This window comes from Salminus brasiliensis, chromosome 12 (genome assembly GCF_030463535.1).
Source record: "Salminus brasiliensis chromosome 12, fSalBra1.hap2, whole genome shotgun sequence".
Lineage (NCBI taxonomy): Eukaryota > Metazoa > Chordata > Actinopteri > Characiformes > Bryconidae > Salminus > Salminus brasiliensis.
The window spans coordinates 31,048,462-31,065,444 of NC_132889.1; the positions used below are offsets into that span (position 1 = coordinate 31,048,462).

Sequence of the window (16,983 nt, forward strand, 5' to 3'; positions counted from 1 at the left end):
CACCAGCGAGGTGTCCTGCACCGGGACATCAAACTGGAGAACTTTCTGATCATCAGACACTTAGGAGCTGAAACCCACTGACTTTGGCTGTGGTGACTGGGTCAGGAAGGCTGGACATGGCGATTATACTGGTACAATGCAGTTTAGGGCAAAATTCACACATTGCTTAAAGAATAAGATCCTGAGAGGAGCATACATATGCTTCAGTTAAGGAGTGTGAACTTGTTAGGTGAATGTCGGAGATAGGGCCCATTAAAAAGGCTAAGAACAATCTAAAAAAACATTGGATTTGGGCCACTTTACCTGCTGCGTGAACATAGTCTATTTTACTAACTCCCCCATTCAGATGATCCTGAAGGCTTGATGAGCTGACTGTGATGTAGTAAATTAAAAAAAGGTATATTAGGAGTTACAAATTCAAAACTGATGAATGTAATGGACTGTTATTAACAAAGTAAAAAATGTAATCCACAACATTAGAGAAAAGGAAACGTTACCTTTGTTCATATGCATTAAAGAATCTCAGCAGCAGGGTAAATTGTTTGCGATTTTTTTTGAGAAAGAATATTAACAGTGGCGCTTTCCAGTGCTTTGTGATCACAGGCAAATGTCCAGTGATCTGGACAAAACAAAGTCTAAAACTTTACAAAAATAGCATGACAATCAGAAGGATCTTGATTTTTTATTCACAAAGTAAATCCAGCAGGTGTCAAGGTCTAAAAACAAGTAAACATACAACAAATACACCAATCAGCCATAACATTAATACCACCCTCATGTTTCTACACTCATTATCCATTATATTGGGTGCTAGAGTTGGCTGCCCACCACTCTGAGTGTGTGTGTGTGTTCACTACCATAGATGGATCAAATGCAGAAGACACATTTCGCTGTACAATGACAGACACTTGCATCTTTTTTTTTTACCTTTAGATGATGACCAACACAAACTTTACATCTACAAGGTGGACCAACTTGATAGGGGTGTCTAATAGAGTGGACAGTGTAGTGGACACCGTATTTAAACACTCCAGCAGCACTGCTGTGTCTGATCCACTTGTATCAGCATCACCACCTGCTCAGTGTCACCGCAGTGCTGAGAATGACCCCCTAAATAATACCTGCTCTGTGGTGGTCAGTCCTGTGGGGTCCTGAGGGTGAAAGGAGGCTACAAAAAGTATGGAGAAACAGATGAACTACAGTAATTATAGAACTACACAGTGTTTCTATATGGGAAATGGAGCAGTGAGTGTAGAAGCAAGGAGGTTAATGTTAATGTTACGGCTGATCGGTGATCATGTGCTGCATGATGCCAATCAAAAAAGACAAATGTCATCAGTACACATGAAAACATACAAATTACAAACCATCCGCTATTGTTTAATAAATATGACATTTTTAAACCGTAATAAAACACACTACAAGAGACATGAAAAGTGAAAAGTGAGCACACACACCCACCTATACACACACAGGCACACAGTTAGATCTTTCTATTATCATCTGATTCAAATAGCATTATTCTCTCCTGAGCAGAGAGGCCATCCCTTAGACTCTGAAAAGGAAAACAGAGAGAGTCAGGAATCTAATAAACTGCACTATCACTAATGCACACCTCACTTTGCCCAAAACTACTGCCCAGTGGTCTAACCTTGGACCTGGCTGCTTGCTTTCGCTTAGAGCGGTCCCTCATAAACTCGGGATTACTTCTGGACTTCAGTAGATCTGCAAAACACACACACAACATTAATGTCTGGCTGTTTGGATAGACGTCTTCAAGTTCATAAGTGTGTTTACTCACCATATGTGTAGCCCTGAAGACTGTAAGGATCGACTCTACGTTTAGCACCGTCACTTGGACTGTTGGCTCCTAAAACGCTCAGCTCTTTCAGAAGTTCTTTAGAGTGCTAAACATGAACAGACACAGGTCAGAATAAGAATTGAAATAAGAATCTGCTAAATTAATTTATGTTAGGGGTGTAACAGTACATGATCCTCGGACTGTGACCGTTTGGTACAAATACATGTACCGTAAGCATAATGTGGCACCAGAACGTTTGCACCATTCTACAGTAAAGGTCAGAATAGGAGTGCGTTACTCTGTTTGCTGCCTGCAGCTCCTCCTTTAGTGAGCTGATCTCCTGCTTTAGACACTGGATTTCGGATTCCTTTACTCTCAGAGTTACCTAAACACACACATAGTTCCATCACAGTATTTACATATGATCTTGTTATCAAACCAACATACTGAATACACTAGAAGAGACAAGCAAACCAGGCTTGTGATGCATATATAGTGGGTGTGGATGATAATGTTCATTTAGACTATTATAACCTGCAGAATTATAATAATAAAATATCATTGTGATCCAAATTCACTTATGAAGTATCAAAGACAGTGGCATACAATCATTTTTACCCCCTTGATCAAAATATGGACATATCAAATATGGATCATATATGGACAAAAGTATTAGGACACCTGCTCATTCAATGTTTTTGTTGGAGTAACTGTCTCTATTGTCCAGGGAAGGCTTTCTACTAGATTTTGTTGCATTGCTGTGAGGTTTTGATTGCATTCAGTGACACAAGTGTTAGTGAGGCCAGGATGTTGGATGATCACTACCCTGCCTTTTTGTTACAGATGGTTTGCTGGTTTTTATCTAGACTTTTCTGGTATTTAATTATAATTCAATTTTTCCTTTACCAGTGAAATGTTGCCTGTATCACTGGCTGCAACACAAACTCAAAGCATGACTGATCCACCCCATGCTTAACAGTTGGGGAGGTCTTCTTTTCATAAATTCGTACAGATAGACTTCTGAGGAAAGTGGCTGTTTCTTAGTTACGTGCTGCTTAAAGAAGCCCATGGCTGTTAATTGTTGGGACATGGTTTAAGACGTTTGAGATTTGATTCACCTGGCCTTTTTAATGATGATTATGAATAGACCATATCCCTAAAAAGTAAACATATGCATGATGCTTCTTTAATTTTTTTTCACTGTAGAATTGGACAAAAATAATGTTGCATAAAATGTTGAAAATAATATCTTTAACTATCTGATCTTTTTGGATCTTTTCAGTTCATCTTCTACTTACTTGTGTTGCGTCAAACGTTTGCATGCCACTGTATTAACAATATAGAGTATTATGAATGTACAGTAATTGCCATATTATGGGCTAGAATACATCTTGGTTTATGGTTCGTGGAGATCTGTGTTCCAGATATTCATTAACATTGTTGTCCCAAGACATCAAACCCGTCCCGTCAGACATGCACAGATCAGCCATAACATTTGGACCACTGACCAATGAGGTAAAGTGAAAAACACTGATTATCTTCACCTACAGTGGCATCTGTTAAGAGGTCGGATATACTAGGAAGAAAGTAAACAGACAGTTCTCAAGGGTGATGTGTTAAAATCAGGGAAAATGGAAAAGCACGAGAATTTCAGCCACTTTGACAAGAGCCAAATTGTGATGACTAGATGACAGGGTCTGACAGGATCAGAACATCTCCAAAACAGCAAGCAGGTCTTGTGAGGTGTTCCTGGTATGCAGTGGTCAGTCCCTACCAAAAGTGGTCCGAAACACCAGTGAAATGACGATAGGCTCATGGGCACCCAAGGCTTATTGACATAATCATTGGAATCCCCACCTCACAACCTACAGGACTTACAGGGTCTTGATTCCAGATATCACAGGACGCCTTTAGAGGTCTTGTGGAGTCCATGCGACACACGGATCAGATTTGTTGGTGTGGCACAAGAGGGACCTGCTCAATATTATGGGCTAGAATACATCTTGGTTTATGGTTCGTGGAGATCTGTGTTCCAGATATTCATTAACATTGTTGTCCCAAGACATCAAACCCGTCCCGTCAATATTATGCAGGTGGCATTAATGTTATGGCTGATCAGTGTACAGTATAATGCAATCTATTGTATTGCAGTATCAATGAGTATTACACTAAATTCAAATAAATACTGTCAATAGTCAGAAAGTGGTGTTGGTCAGTAAAGTTAGAAGAACATATGTCTGGTTGCTAACTTCTCTATGCACTCCTGAGTGAGTTTACCTCTAGTTGATAAATGTCTTTGCCCTGAGGGAGCTGAGCATGGTCCACTCCTCCATTCATATAGGACTGCATTAGGGAGAGCTCAGCGACTAAGCGCTTATTCAGTTCCTAAACACACACAAACACAGTCTGAGACAAGTCACGTACTATATAGCTAAGAATGTTAACACAGAGGTTTGGGTACGCAGGCTTTACCTGATTGCGTGTGTGGAGCTCCTGGTTCTCTCTCTCAGTACAGCTCAGAGCCTGTCTCTCTGTCTCTATGGTTCGGCTCAGGTGAGCATTCTCCAGGCATTTCTGGGAATACTGCTCAGACAACACCTCCAGCTCCCTGTGTAATGACTCCAGCTCCTCACTATGAACACAAGCAGATACACATGGATTAGAATTCCATCTGAATTACCACACCTGCCAGATTGTTACTTCTCTGCATGACAAAAGTCAAAAAGAGCCAATTATTATTGTGTGCAAAAGTCAGTTACAGCTTTCATTCTTGTCAGAAGATTCAATTGTCTATGAAAATATTTTATATAATATTATATAAAATATTATACGAATATAAGGTCTTTCTACTTCTCACAGTCAAGGTAATTCACTTGTTGTCCTTTGGCTTTCTCCTTTCTTATTTTATATGTAATCTCATCAGAATTTAGAAAACTTAAAGCCAACTTAAAATGATAAAGTAACTCATTACAGAGCATTTCTTGACTTAAATCAACTGGAGTTTAGTCAAAGGTTCTCCTAACTCACATTTATTAGTTCTGCATCTCAGTTTGGTCAACAATACAATAGTAATTGATTAACCACTTTTTTGTATTTTTAGTCTGTGCCTTCTCTATTTGTTTACTGTCATCTGCAGATTAGGACTGCCCCTATCAAATAGGAAAGATTATTAATTAATACCTATGCTTAATTATTTTGTACGGCCCCCTTAATTGTGTTTACTTCCATCTGTAGGTTAGGACTCCTCCGTCACAAAGAAAAGAAGCTTCCCTATTCTCAAACCCCTGACCATGGAGGACTGTGCCATTGATAAGATTTAAACTTTTAATCTACTGCCTGCCATTTGCCAAGCATGCAGTTAGACAGTTGCCCCAGTCTAGAGCTGTGAAACCATGTACATTTACTCATAATTTTTTTTTTTAGGTAGTATAATTTCATAGTTGTTAAGTGGCACAACAGTCTAACTACTCAGTGCTCCATTGTCTGGGGACATCATGTGATGAGGAGTTCTAACCTGCAGATACAAATAAACAGTAAACAAACTGAGGAGGAATTTCTACTGCCTGCTAATCACATGTGGGGAGATCATAACTTCAAATCCCAGCAAGAGCTCACATGATAGGGGCAGTTCAAACCTACAGGTGGGAATAAACAGTAAACAAACTGCGGGGGAAGAGCCACAGACTAAAGATCTTACACCATATTTAACAGGTTTTAGCTGCAGCTCAATTACCAATATTAATGAGGCTCAACATAATATGGATGAAAATGTGAGTTAAGAGAAAAAACAACCCCCTGTAATCAGTTACTTTATCATTTTCAGTTGAGCTGACTTTAAATATATATAACTAGTCCATAATAGCTTGTAAATGATGACCATTCTGACTGGAAATGAATAAATGAAGGGCAGTCTCTGACTTTTGCAAAGCACTATAAAGAACAGTATTGTACAAAGGAATCTACTGCACAGACTCACTCGAACTGGGCTCGCAGCTTGCTGATATCTGTGTTGGCTCCACTCTGCTGGGCTTTTTGACTTTTCTCCAGCTCGTCCTTATGAGCTTTGCGCATGGCATCAATGGCTAAATGTACCCAAACATCATACATAAATTGTGTATAAATAATATTAATACACCCACCCCATAGTAGTACCAGGAAAAGCTGGGACATCTCATGTATAGCGACAGTATTAGCAATACCTGCAATGGTGGCATTGGTTTCTTCCTGCAGTACTTTCTCTCTCTCCTCTGTCAGCCGTTCCACCTCTATCTGATGCTGCCGCTGCATCTCCTCAATCACCCTCTGATGGCTCTGCTCCATGCTGCTGAAGCCAAGCTCACAAGTAGCCTACACCCATGTTCAAAAGAGTACGTAAATCAAATTACAACCAACATTACAGGTTTTTTAGATTCATATTTTAGTGTATTTCTGTGCTTCTGTGCCCACTCTTTTTTTTTAGGTTTGTCTAGGTCCATTCTAGTCTGTTCCTGTCCACAAAGGACTGTGACCCATGGCTTCCTTCGCTAATGAGCACTCATGTAAAGGTGGGTAGTTAAAAAGTGATGGCAAAATACATGACATTCTCGTCTGATAAAAATGTACTTGGTGTGAATAGGCCTTAAATGTGTGTGTTAGTACCTTCAGGGTCTCCAACTCCTGTTCATATGCCTGTCTCAGGGAGTTTGCATCCCCGCTGCGAAGTTCCTCTTCCAAGCAGCTAACCTGTGTCTCCAGCTCTCTGATCCGTTCTTTGAAAGCTCTCCCGCAAATATTCTCATCTCCATCGCTGGAGTCTGAGGGGGTCATCGCCTGGGACCGGCTCTGGGTGTAGTATCCATGGAGACGAGTCATCTCCTCCTCATGGATCCTCTGAAGCTCCTGGAGTTTCTCTTCGAACTCTGTCTCCAGCCGCTGCACCTCTTGCCCCCTCATCTGGGCATCAGTCTCTGCAGAGACCCGGCCCAGCTCAGCCATTTCAATAACCACACGCCCCTCACGCAGCTTCTCCTCATAGCGCTCTGTCTGTTCTTGAAAGAGTGCTTCCATGCTGCGGCACACGGCCCGGCACTCGCACATGGCCCGCTCCCGTTGCTCTCGTAGGATGCCCAATTCTCGCTGCATAGCCAAGCGTAGGCGGCTGGTCGTGTAGGCCAGAGTTGCCCGGGACAGAATGGTCTGCAAGACAGCTGGAGAGAACTCAGGTAGCATGTCTACATCACCAGCTTCATGCTGCAGCTGGACAGAGAGGCCCTGAAGCGACTGTGCCTGTAGTCGCAGCTCCGCCGCTAGGCTCTCGCAACCTTTGTACTGAAGCTCCATGTCCCCTCCACAGGATTCTTCATCTGGGCTCTTCTGGATCTGCTCGCTGTACGGAGCTAGCTCAGGCGGGCTGATGTCGGCAAGCCTGAAATTTGGCTTAGAGCCCATTTCCCCTCTGCCAGGTGATGAAGGCCAGGGCGACAGGTTAAATGGGTCAGATCCCTGCTGTTCCTCTGAGTTGCGAGTGTGGAGGGTGTATGTGAGGTATGCCAATTCTGCTCTCACACACAAGTTGCAGATCTCAGTCTGGCCCAGTGTGAACCCACTTGTCTTATCTAATTCTTGAAAGCAAGAGAGGAACTGTGAACAGTTCCCTAACACTGTCTTTTCATCGCTCCCATCTTGAGCTTCACTCAACGCCTGAGCCTGGACTTGCAGTTCAGAGAGTTTCCGAAGGAGATCTCTGCTGGGGCGCTCGATTGCAGAAGCCATCCTCTGGATGACCAGCCTCTCCAGGGACAAAATTCTGCTAGCCATGCCAAGAGTTACCCTCTTCTCTGGACTCTTAGTCGATTCTTGCAGGTCTTCTAGGAAGTCAATCATTCCATTAGTGACCGCATTAACATCAGCATTAGCAGCAGTTCTCTCCAGCATGATCCCCTGTAAGCAATGTAAAACTTGCCTACACTGAGCTTGACTACACTGCTTCCCATCTAGATTATCAAATGTAACTTCAGCATTCAGAGACTCTGTGGATTTTCCCATTTTCCGTGGACTTTCATTATTGAAAGCATGAAGTTGTTGCTGTTGCTGCAGATGCATGGTGATCTCTCGGAGTCTCTCTTCTGTGTTACACAACTTGCTCTCCAGTGCTTGTATCACTGAGATCACTCTCTCTGATTCATCTTTCTGAGCAACTGCTTGCTTATCTGTTTCACCAAGCCCGCCGTTTTTGACCTTCTGCCCAATGTCCGAACTGCCAAGAAGACCTTGTCCCTCAGTCGGCCTGTCACGAGAGACACTATCCTTCTGAGGGTAACTCTGAGCTTCTTTTAGTCTGCGTTCAGTCTCTTCCAAACTGGTGCCCAAGGCAGCCATTTTCACAAGCATTTCTTGCAGCTCCTGCTCCTTCCTGTTGATCTCCCGCTGTTGCTTCTCCAGCTGGGTTCTGAATTGCTCCTCACACACTCTCTCACAGTCCTGCAGGGCACCACGGGCACACTCTAGTTCCTCGCACACTTGCTCGTAGTCGTGCTCCATATTATAATACAGTGTCTCCTCGTTCCGGAGCCGCGCCTGCAGTCTGCCCACCTCACTGTCGGACTCTTCCAGCTGGTTCTGGAGCTCCTGGCACCTCCTCTCCAGCTCCTGCGCTTTGCCTACCACCGGTGTGTTTTTCAGCTCTGCTTCCATCTGCTGCAGCCTCTCCTCCAGTTCCTTCCCACGCTTCTCTGCATGGTCAAGGCTATCGCTAAGGCTCCTTCTCTCCCTTTCCTGACTCTCTTGGAGGAGACGCAAGTGTCTCTCTAGGCGGACCTCTTTCAGAGCCTGTGCCTCTTCTGTAGCTTTCAGACGTCCTGTTACATCTTCCAAGTGGCTACGGAGTTCCTCCAGAGCACCGTCCTTTTCTCTCAGAGTGGCCTCCGCGCTCTGCATTCTTGACTCCACCTCATGTAAATGGTCCTGACCGTTCGCCAACTTAGCCTGCAGACGGGCCTCAGAGAGCTGGAGCTCCCTCACCTCCCTCTCACTTCGCTCATGTTCTGCCTTCAGTTCACTGCGAAGGGTCTGAAGCTCTGCCTCCCACTCCCATTCTGTCTGGACCGAAGATGAAGAGAAGGATGCTGGTGACGCTGAGGTGGAATAACCGGCCTGTAGCAAAAAGCATGTCACATTAGTAGACTAGTAGAGTGGTAGTAGTAGCAACATTAGGGGACAGAAGGAAATTGCATGCATTTCATCACATGGTCTAATCACTACTAGACTGATTGGGGATGTAAGTACCTGTTTCTTCTCTTCTTCAGACATACTTTCCACCTGTGTGTTAGAAACATCACTGCAAACACCCATACCATCAACTGCTCTCTTCTGACCATTTGCTTCAGAAGCATCATGAATAGATGCATCAGCGTGTGCCAATGAGTTGGTGGGTGCGTCCGTGGGCACGGCCATGTGTGAAGTCCGTAAATGGAGTTTTCTTTCTTGAAGGTACGGCCGCCCTGTCTCTGTGGGTTCCTCGCTGAGCACCGCTGTCATAGGTTCTTCCGGAGACGATGCAGGTGCAGGTGGCACAGAGGCTGGCTCTGATCCAGTCTGCAATTGCCTGCTCAACTCTTCTCTTTTCTGCCTGTGACGAAACTCCGCCCAGTCAAAGGTTTTATAACGGCCCTCTTTACGGCGTTCACTGATGCGGCTCCGCTTCTCCACCTCTGAACAGGATATGTTTGAAGAGGAGGGGCCTTTATGTCCAGAAGCAGAACTCAAAGGTGCCTTTTGAGGGGCGGAGCTGAGAAAGAATGCAGAAAATGTCTTAACTTAAAAAACACCCCCAACAGACACAGTCCACAGCAGGGAAAACTCATACACTGATACACTCATACACTACTCCAGACCTGGATTTTTTAGAAGCATTTTTCCTTGTGTGGCATGAGAAAGAAAAAGTGTGAGAAATGAAATAAATGAACATCAGGTATGAGTACTATAATAATAATAATAATAATAATAATAATAATAATAATAGTACTGTGGTGCCTGTACGGCCTGATGTAGGCAGATTTACTAAACTGATAACTAGGTGAGACTAAAAAGGTGTTACCTTGCGACATCAGGAGGGACAGCTGGCCGAACATTCTTCATAACTGCCTGAATCCAGTTCCTACGTATCCCATAAGTCATTGCACAGAGTGTGAAAACTCCATCTTTAGTCTGTAAGAGGTGCCAGAAATTATCATATGAGACCATTCATACGGAAACTTCCACAAAGGGCTTATTTTTTACTCACGTGAATCTGAAAGCCATAGTTCCTCTGCACAGGAAAGTCTGTGATGTCATAACAAGTGGACAGGTTTATCTCACCATCCAGATCAGCAGCCTGTGAAACACAAAAGGGTGCAACCAACCAATGACACCAGCGCTCCTGGCATTGGTCTGCGAGTACAGGAAACCGAGGGCACAGGGTACAACGTGCCATGGATTTTTTTTACCAGGCTACAGTACAGCCTCACACAGAAGGGGTTCGTTTTAAAGTGTTACCAACAAGCCAAGTTTTTTTATTTCCAGGTGATTCAGAAACGTACTAGAAATGTAACATAAACAGAATATAGTTCAATGTCATCATGATAACGTGTTGTTCTACTTTTCTGTTAATAATGTACTGTTAAAAGTACATTTCTCGGTGCATAGGATGGCCCTCCCTCTCTGTTCATCACCTAGCATCACCAAGATACTGTGGCTGATGTGTCTCAGAGAAAGCACATGCTAGCCTTTACCTTTCCAGCATTGGTAGATATGACTAGCTACTGGTCAGGAATTGGAAAGCTAAAATTGGGATAAAAATACATATTTTTGCCAACAGTTATTTCACTAATTATGTTATTTTTTATGCTGATATATTTATTTATTTAGGTTTAGGAAAGCTTGTCTAGTTCAAATAGCATATCACTGTTCTGAAGTTATTGTGTTTGCACCTTTTTGACAGATTTTTTGTAATTTTTTTGTGACAAAAAAGTAGCCTTTGTTAGTTTGTTAGTTAAGATCAAACAGATTTGTACTACATTTGTAGCAAAGATGTGCAGGGTTCTTGTGTAACATTATTAAAAACAGTATATAATTCCAAAACAATACAAACTGTAAAATATACTAATTTTAGAAAATTAATAAATTAAAGCCAATAGGTCTATTGAGTTATTGAACACTCGCTTATAGTAGCTTCAGCCAACAGTCATAGTGCTAACATTAGCATTTTAGACTCAAAATCTGCTACTTTAATGGCTACATCTGAAGACATCTTCTACATGATCAATATCCTTGACCTGCCACATGAAGACAAGGTTGAGATTGTGCTCAGTGTAAAAACACATTGCAATTGAAATTCAATTGAAAATGATGATTGCATTTTCAATCATATGCAAACTTACCTCTTCAGCAACTGAGTCCCGATAGAATCTTAAAGTCTGTTCAGTAAGAACGAACCAATGCTTCCTCCACTGCAACGACATTAACAAACGTCAGACATACACTCACTTCACGCTGCCGGATAGTCCCTGGCAGACTCTTTGGCACAAAGGGCAAGCATGTGTACACACATTCCAGTTACCTTTCCATCTTCTCCCAGCCGTGTCATCCATCCCTTTTTAAAGTTCAGTAGGTCAGGCTGAGAGGACAGAAGATCATTATCTTCATTAGAACACTATCTTCATCATTCAGTGCTAACAGTGCCGTTTCCTCACCTCCTCAAGTCTACTTAAACTTAAAACTAGGACCTGAACAACATGAATGTTTGGTATTATAACAGTATGGGGATTGATTTTAGGGAGCTAGTAATTCCAAAAAAACTAAAATACTGCTCTAATTTTATATTTTAGTTGTTGAACTGAACATTGCTAACTGATTATGGATTATCCATTCTTAAAATCAAAAACACACTTTAAAGTCTCTGCACAGAAGTGCAACAGATTTCAACCTCCATATTTAACCCATCTGTAGCAGTGAACACACACACACACACACACACACTAGTAAACTGATTGTGGTTGATTGTGTGATTGTAGGTTCAAATCTTAGACATAAAAGCCAGTAATTACGGCTGTGTTAACACTGATGTTTTTGATAATACATACTGTTTAAAACCACATCATCAGCAGACATGAAAGCATAACAATACAAATATGTTTACCATGAGAATAAGCAGGTAATTATGGGAATTAATGGGAATAAAATTGTTTTTCGAAATCATCTGGACATATGCTGTACATGTGATGGTGGAATGAACAGTAAATCCAGGGACTGTGGTCTCAATAGCCCCTCAGTGTGTACTGTGCCATGTGCCTGGGACTGAGGAGCTAATATATCTATATCTACATATCTAACTGGTATCATATCTAATTATTTTAGCCAAGATTATGCTTCAGTATGTAATTTTTAAAAGTCTGTCACCTTTAGCTTTGAATATTCCCATTAATTCCTGTTAATTCCCATAATTATCTGTTTATTCATGTTCATTCCCATGGTAAATTTCCCTACTTTGAAAATTCCAACAATACTGCAACCCTAATCAGTCAGGCCCTATCTAAGACATTACATACTCCACATTAATTATTTACTCTACACTGGTCTTCTCTCATTCTGTGTTTTTCCACTCTCTGGTGTTTGATTTGATTTTTTTATTTTGTTGACTTTAACTACCGTGGGAGTATGTTCTGCCAAATTACGCTCCAATGACTTGGAGCGTCGGCTGGTGGAAACAGAGGTGCGTGTCATGCCAGAGGCATGATCGCGATCCAACGCCTGCAGACAGAAGCCCAGATAACAACAGATCTCATCAGCTACTTCATCACAACACACTCAACACACTGCACTTTCATTGTGTTTTATTACTACTATAAATTCATATATATAAATTCCTGTGTGAGATACCTGTGCCTCGCTGCGACTTGCTCTTTTGTCATGATCATGTTCCAAAGTAGAGGAGGAGGAGGATGAGGAAGATGGGAAATACACTTCATCAGAATGAGAAAGCATACCATTCTGATTCTCAAGCTGTTCAAGCACTTGAGACCTCCTGAAACACACAACATGGGCTGTTTTACAACATGTGCTTCTGGAAACAGGAAAGTTCCGTTTTCAGAAACTCTACATCAATAAATACAATTTATGAAAAAAGAAAATATGAAAATATGTGACAGTCATGGAGTGAAATAGGCCAAGGCAATGTGGCTGATGGGTATGATGCTGGCAGAGCTGAGTGATGGGGGCAGAGCTGTTAACAAATCCTGGAAAGCAAACAAACAAACAAACAAAACATGAGATGAAAGCATAAACCATGTATTACAAAATGTAATATGGATGGCATCTACTTCTCTTACCTGCGCTGCTTCCCAAACAACCGATGGACTTCCTCTCTTCCAGGGCTGTGTGTTCGCTGTGTTTCTTCTCTTCCAGGCCTGAGCATGTGTTCTCCTGAAGTGTGTACCTGCTGCTGCTGCTGCTGTCCCTGCTACTCTGCTGCATCACCTATCTGTTCATGCCAAAATGTTTTGGCCACACCTTCAAAAAGGGTGTAGGAGTTAGTTTCCAGAGGCTTCACACCTGTAATGTGGGTCACAACCCGTCTTTACGTCCTCAGCGTCAGATCTCGTCTTCTCCAGAGAAGAATATCCACTCTCTGTGCCTTCCCGAGCCTTAGTATCTGAGAGACAGATGAGAGAACACTGTTTGTTTCAGGCACATCAGCAGTTGCAAAAAAAAAAAACCTACAGTATGAGGACAAATAGCTGGTGATCAGTTACACAAGACATTCATAGCAAGCATCAGCAACAATCAGCACAAATGCTCGTCCATGGATAAATGTATTTGTCAATTTTCCTTAAAAGCATGGTTTGCCAAACATTGTAAATAGCCTGGGTTGTTGGCAACTCAACAATTATATGATCCACCAAATTACAAGGCAGGTGGGCTTTCACCTGATTAAAAAACTGATCTCACTGATTGACAATGATTAGTATGTCATTTTTATTTTTTTCTTTCTAGTTCAGTAAGAGGTATAGTGTGATGAACACCCTAATTTTATATGCAGTTTTATTTTGTATATTTTCTAGTTGCAAACTTTTTTAACCTGTGATTCTTTTTAAAGCCTTTGCATTGGTTCCTACTGTTCAGTTAGGCTATAAGATTTACTGAACTAATCATCAAAATAAACAGTACATTTAGTGACATTCCTAGATAGCATTAAAGAAACCCTCCCACTTTCCCATCCCTCTACATGCTCTTACCATTTGTGCTGGAGCTATCAGGCTGCTGGCTGAGCGGTGAGGGGAGGCAGGAGCTGACTGAGGAGGTGCAGGGAGAGCTGCTGTTGCTGATGCTGTCCAGCAGGGCCCCATCTCTTACACTAAGCCCCGCCTCCTTTTGCTCTAGCCCCCTCCCCAGAGAGGAGGTGCTACTGAAGCTACATCCAGTTTCCCTTCTGTTGTTATTGCAACCTCCACTGGCATTACTGCCTTTGGCATCTATGCTGGTGGTCCCGTCTCTACCATGTATACCATTACTTCCTTTAATGCTGCAGCTAAAGCTTGAATTGGTTGCACTGTGGACACCACCTGCAACTCTATTGCTATTACAACTGCTACTGCTAGCTACATCGCTATTGTTTTCAGTGCTACAGGCGATACAACTGCTGCTACTCTTCTTGGTGGTGCTGCTGCTGAGACCACCGCTACCACTGCTAATGGTGTTCATGTTAACTCCACTAACACTGCTGCTATTACTGTTTCTGCTGGTGCTGCAATTAGACATGTGACCTCTGTCAGGTACTGTATGCTTAGGCAGGCCAAGCTGCAAGAGAGAGAGAAAGAGAGAGGGAGAGAGACATAGAGACACAGAGAGTGTAAATCAGAGTTTGGCAGGTTGAACAGGCAGACACACGCTACCAGCAAAATCCAATTGAAGCTGCTAGGAAGGGAAAAGCCAGTGACACACACACACAGCTTTTCTAATGCAACTTGGCCATGCATGCCCCTTGCCCTCCCCCCTTGTGAACCCATAACCCCCCTGTTAATCCCGATAAGATCACCGAAGTTAATTCTGTTAATGTTCCATCTGAGCAAACACTTTACACACACATACACACACACACAATCTCCATAAATAACTACACATCACCCAAACAATTAACTGCAGCACTACACAAGGATTTACTCACTCACTATTTCTCTATCAATCCCCCCCCGCACACACACACACATGCACAAGAGCTAAATTGTTCCTCCATCAGCAAACAGGGAGGTAGAAGAGCCAGAGCGAGGAAGAGAGATTAGTAAATCAAGCAGACAGAAAGATGTGCGCAGCAGTCAGAGCTGTAATTAAACTAAAGAAGGAAAGCCTGTAGGTGGACATTTAAAGGGACAGTACTCTAAAACATTTGTAAAAGTGTCCAGAGTGGCTAGCAGACTTAAGAAATGTGAGAAATTACTGAAATAATTAGTAATGACAGTAATAATTAGTAATAATAAGCATTACTGCTGTACTGGTAGCCATTGAGTTTCTATATTTTCCACCAATACTAAATACAAGCTAATTTTATTATTATACCGAATTGGACATGGTATAACCAACAATGCCATATTTTGTGCAGTCCCACAGGGTTCTATATTAGGGCCTATGAAACTGCTGTTAATCATGACAATAATGTAGCTATGAGGGTGAATAAATGAAGTGCGGGCCTATGTACAGAGTTTATGGGCAAATTGGTACAGCAAAGGTGTCCAGGCACAGCACGTGCTATATTTCTAGTAGGATTTAGAAAATTGTGACGTCCTAATATGCTTCAGTCTCCTAATTACTATTGTTCTGCACTGCTAGTTATCTCTAATCATCCGTCCTGACGTATTAGGAACAGCATTTGAGTTGGTCAGCTAAGGAACTGAATGTCCATTTTCTGTATACAGCTTTTTCACATTCTGATCTACAAATCAACTGATGCAGGTCAAGGAACATACCGTGGGGTGAGGGGGCTCTCTCCGTCTCTTCCTCTGGTTTGATTTACCAGCGTTTGGGTGGACAAGCATGTTTTCCTGCCACCTAACAGTTCAACAATTCATTCATTTAGATCCAAGCAAAACACCGACACTGTATCATTAGTGGATACACATACACAGGTCCTGTAACGTCACCATGCCTGAAACACTATTAGTTATGTACATACATCTATATACACTACACAAGTACCAGTGTTTATTCCAAATTAAAAGCTATAAAAATGGATTTGTCCCCCTTTGCTGCAGCAATACAATCGCCATCTTTTTAGGAAGGCTTTGCAATAGATTGTTGTTGTGGAGGATTGCTGTGAGGAGGATTAAATTGCATTTAGCCAAAAATAGCATTAGTGTGGTCAGTATAACAGGTACACTTTACATCAATAAACTGATCAACATCAATTTCAGCTCAACAGAACTACTACAACCAGTAGTAGCTACTACAGCCATCCAAACACTTCCATCAGTATAGCAGCTCGCTAGTATTGCTAACATCCACACAACAGAGCACACAGTCCTACTAGTTTTCTCTTACTTCTGTTTCCTGGACATGTCTGCTCACAGGTAGTAACTGCAGAACAAAAAAGGGTATTCCCAAAAAGGAATGATGAAAATAAATAAATAAAATAAATAAATAAATAAAAATAAAAGGATGATCAAAAGCAGTGCTGGAGTGGTCTTCTAAACACACACCGGCAGAAAACACAACCCCAAATCCCAGACACCCTCCATTACACTCTTAGCGGATTAGAACAGCCTTGCTGAGATTTACTGACTTATAACACTTAAGCAGAGCATTACAGAGGGAGAGAGGGAGTCAAGGAACATGTAAAAGAACAAAAAGAAGGAGAAACAAAAATGGAGGCAGGGTGAGGTCTGGATCTGGAGTAGGGCGTAACACAAAGATGCCACAGAATGAATTTATTCACTGTTTCATGTTGTTTGATGTAGAAATAGCATGTGGCCTATGTGACACTGGTTGGATAAGGATATTCCAGGGCAGCAGGTAGCTAGCCCACCAAGCCAAAAACATGCCCACTATTGTTTAAGTACCCCTTGCTCCACAAAAACAGCTCTTCACCTCTTGAAGCAAGGACTCTACCAGACCTCTGAAGGTGTCCTGTGGTATCTGGCACCAAGACAGCAGTAGATCCTTTAAGCACTGTAAGTTGT

General features: G+C 42.2%; 1 protein-coding gene across 1 annotated transcript; it reads right to left on the reverse strand.

The window, feature by feature from the left end:
* Nucleotides 1-708: 708 nt before the first annotated feature.
* LOC140573582 (uncharacterized) lies at nucleotides 709-15,843 on the reverse strand. Its single transcript, XM_072693021.1, has 19 exons — nucleotides 15,775-15,843; nucleotides 14,050-14,611; nucleotides 13,367-13,466; nucleotides 12,695-12,839; nucleotides 12,464-12,565; nucleotides 11,376-11,432; nucleotides 11,197-11,265; nucleotides 10,062-10,151; nucleotides 9,876-9,985; nucleotides 9,065-9,566; nucleotides 6,440-8,932; nucleotides 6,001-6,148; nucleotides 5,778-5,883; nucleotides 4,274-4,433; nucleotides 4,079-4,186; nucleotides 2,100-2,186; nucleotides 1,802-1,907; nucleotides 1,652-1,725; nucleotides 709-1,555 (listed from the first exon to the last, which is right to left on the reverse strand). The coding sequence occupies exons 1-19, from the start codon at nucleotides 15,841-15,843 to the stop codon at nucleotides 1,484-1,486; spliced, it is 5,160 nt and encodes a 1,719-aa protein (XP_072549122.1). The 3' UTR covers nucleotides 709-1,483.
* Nucleotides 15,844-16,983: the final 1,140 nt, after the last annotated feature.

Excerpts from the sequence above, each read along its gene's own strand:
- LOC140573582 (XM_072693021.1), bottom strand. The coding sequence starts at position 15,843 with ATGCTTGTCCACCCAAACGCTGGTAAATCAAACCAGAGGAAGAGACGG. Across the intron at positions 9,567-9,875 it reads GTCCCTCCTGATGTCGCAAG|CTCCGCCCCTCAAAAGGCAC; the intron begins GTAACACCTTTT and ends ATTCTTTCTCAG. Across the intron at positions 1,556-1,651 it reads AGCAAGCAGCCAGGTCCAAG|AGTCTAAGGGATGGCCTCTC; the intron begins GTTAGACCACTG and ends TTTCCTTTTCAG.